Source organism: Macadamia integrifolia, unplaced genomic scaffold, assembly GCF_013358625.1.
Source record: "Macadamia integrifolia cultivar HAES 741 unplaced genomic scaffold, SCU_Mint_v3 scaffold3051, whole genome shotgun sequence".
In the NCBI taxonomy this organism is placed as follows: Eukaryota; Viridiplantae; Streptophyta; class Magnoliopsida; order Proteales; family Proteaceae; genus Macadamia; species Macadamia integrifolia.
In genome coordinates, this window is record NW_024869162.1 from 20,658 (window position 1) to 23,700 (window position 3,043).

General features: G+C 37.3%; 1 protein-coding gene across 1 annotated transcript in view; it reads left to right on the top strand.

The window, feature by feature from the left end:
- Window positions 1-2,793, top strand: part of LOC122067669 (wound-induced basic protein) — a 16,278-nt gene extending 13,485 nt beyond the window's left edge. Inside the window, exon 2 of the mRNA XM_042631514.1 lies at window positions 2,498-2,793. Within this exon, the coding sequence (XP_042487448.1) occupies window positions 2,498-2,570 (73 nt within the window). The 3' untranslated portion in view covers window positions 2,571-2,793. The remainder of the gene's footprint in view (window positions 1-2,497) is intronic.
- The last annotated feature ends 250 nt before the right edge of the window (window positions 2,794-3,043 follow it).

Here is a 3,043-nt window from a genome sequence, read left to right on the forward strand (position 1 = left end):
CCTCCCAATGAGAATATGTAATTTGGAATCTTCATCAAGCAATTTTAAAATTTATTTAAAAAAAAAAAATTGATCCAATGCATCACATGTGCATCAGACCTTATACACCTCCCAATTAGAATATGTACTTTGGAATCTTCACAAGCAATTTTAAAATTTGTTTAAAAAAAAAGTGATCCAATGCATCACATGTGCATCAGACCTTATACATCTCCCAATTAGAATATGTAATTTGGAATCTTCATCAAGCAATTTTAAAATTTGTTTAAAAAAAAAAATTGATCCAATGCATCATATGTGTATCAGACCTTATACACCTCCCAGTTAGAATATGTAATTTGGAATCTTCATCAAGCAATTTTTAAAATTTGTTTAAAAAAAAAAAAAATAGTAACCGATGATCTGGTTCGGATAAGGTAAGGTGCGTCAACTCTTGCATTGTGGGATAGCATATTTCGACGTATGGTGTTATAAAGTTCTAATTCACGGTAACCTATTTTTAAATGTTTCCAGTAATTATGATAGATTGAAGATATACGTGGATAAAAAAAATATACGACAAGAAGCATTCAGTCGTCAGTCCTGCAGATGTGATAATGTGTTTAAAAAAAAAAAATTCGATCCAATGCATCACATGTGCATCAAAACTTATACACCTGCCAATGAGAAAATGTAATTTGGAATCTTCAGCAAAACAATTTTAAATTTTACTTTTAAAATAGTGAGTACATAAGGCGGCCGCCTCATACATAAGGCGTCCGTCGTCTTTCGCGCCTTAGTGTATAAGGCGGTCGCCTTTCACACTTCTTGTAAGTCGGCGGACTACCTTACTACCAAAGGACCGCATCAGCGCCTAGGCGCTGGTAAGGCGACTTAAAAACTATGGTGATAGGCTAATCTCTTTCTTGCTTTGTAATACTTCAATACCAAGGAAATAGCTAAGAGGACCCAAGCCTTTCGGATGGAAGTATTTATGTAGAAAATATTTTGCATTTGCAATACCAGATGCATCACCACCAGATACAATAATGTCATGGACATAAACAACTAGCACAACCACCTTAGAACCTCGGTGAAGAAGAAAGATTGAGTGACTAGAATACATTGTGAAAAACACCACTTAGTAACAATCGAGCTGAATTTGTCAAACCAGGCTCTAGGTGATTGATTCAAGCCATAAATTTTCTTATGTAGCTTAAATATTTTGTGTGGATTCTCCCCCTGAGCAACAAACCCTGGAAGTTGCTCCATATACACCTCCCCATGGATAGCATCATATACAAAGGCATTTTTGACATCCAACTGATAGAGAGGTCAGTCAAGATTTACAACTAATGATACAACTACACAGACCAAATTAAGATGAGCGACTGAGGAAAAGGTCTTGAAATAATCCACACGATACATATGAGTAATAACCTTTCAAAACCAAACGGGCCTTAAGCTGTTCAACTAAACCATCTAGATTATACTTAATTGTGTATACCCAGTGATACCATACAAGATCCTTACCAGAAGGTAAGTTCCATGTTTGTCGAGAGTGTGTTTCCATAGGCACTTTCCACCCAGGATGAGACCAAGCCCCTTTATAATTTTGAGGAATAGAGGTAGTAGATATGGAAAGGGCAAGATTATGGAAAGGAGATGGGAAGTGAGATATAGAAACATAATTTTCAATAGGGTAAGCAGTCAAGATTTATGTGTGCAAGAACAAGTACTTCTACAAAGAGCCACTGGTAAAAGTAAGGTGGAGCTTCAGTTGGAGGAGCAGATTGAGTGGTGGGTGATGAAGCAGTAGATGGCACTGTTTTATTACACTGCTGATACGCTTGCAATGGTGGAGAGGATACAATCGAAACACCATCAAAAAGTCACAAGAAACAGCATAGGTGGTGCACAATTACTTCCAATCTCAACAGTAAAATTAGGCACAGGAGGAACAAAATGTGAGGTTGTTTCAAAGAATGTAACATTGGCGTTGACAAATTGCCAACGTGTAACCGGGTCATATTTTTTCTACCCTAGTGAATGTCACTTTCAAAGAATGTAACATTGGTGTTGACAAATTGCCGATGAGTAACCGGGCCATATCATTTCTACCCTATTGAATGTTCATGTCCCTAAATATCTGTGGCTTGCCAATGAAGGCTGTAATAGGTTTATTCAAGTAATAACATGGTAAACCACTATTTCCTTCACACTATGAACACCTTTCATTGAATTTGTAAGGAGGGAATGCAAGTCAGTTTAGATCTTCTGTAGATCTTGCCTTTTTCTTTTTTTTTTTTATTCATGTCTCTTTTTGGGGAGGTGTGGGAATTTGCAGCATAGCTTTCTTACTCCTACCTTTTCGCAGGTTGATCTTTTCCCATATTCTGTTCTTTTAAGTATTAGATATTCCATGGCTGTTAAATGGTTCTCTCCCTTTCTTCCACTAACCTCTAATTACAAAATCAGATTTCTGACTCCTGCATTTGATTTTGTTTGTTTCTCTCAGGAAAACTGAAGAGCAAAAGCCCAAGGAGCAGAAACCAAAAGCCAGTGAGAACAAGCCAGTAATGAATGAGTGACAGGATTAGTTGCGCAGATGTAGACATTACTATATATCTGGGATGAGCCTTGTAGAGAACAACATGTAGGTTATGGAGACTATTTGAACTTTCTTCAAGCAAAAATGCTGTTCCGGATATGGTAAAGAATCGTTATGATTATGATTCAACAATGTGGGGGAAACCCCGTTTTGGAACTTGTAATCGATTTTCCTCCGATTGAAGTATGAGCTTTAGTTTCTAATGCCTTTGTCAACATCTGGTGGATATTTGAATTGACTGTCCTAATAGATGCCCCAAGACTGGAGTAAGGACACAATGCAGGCACTAGATAGTAGCCTTAGTGCACAAAAATGGAACGAGTGTCTCAAAAGTCAAGACTTACCCTGTTTATCTGTTAGAAAAATTTCTTCTCGTTAAAGAAGCCATTGGAAAATCTTTATCTATTCTGCGACCACTGTGGTTAGGGAGGGATTGGCCACTGAACTTGAGAT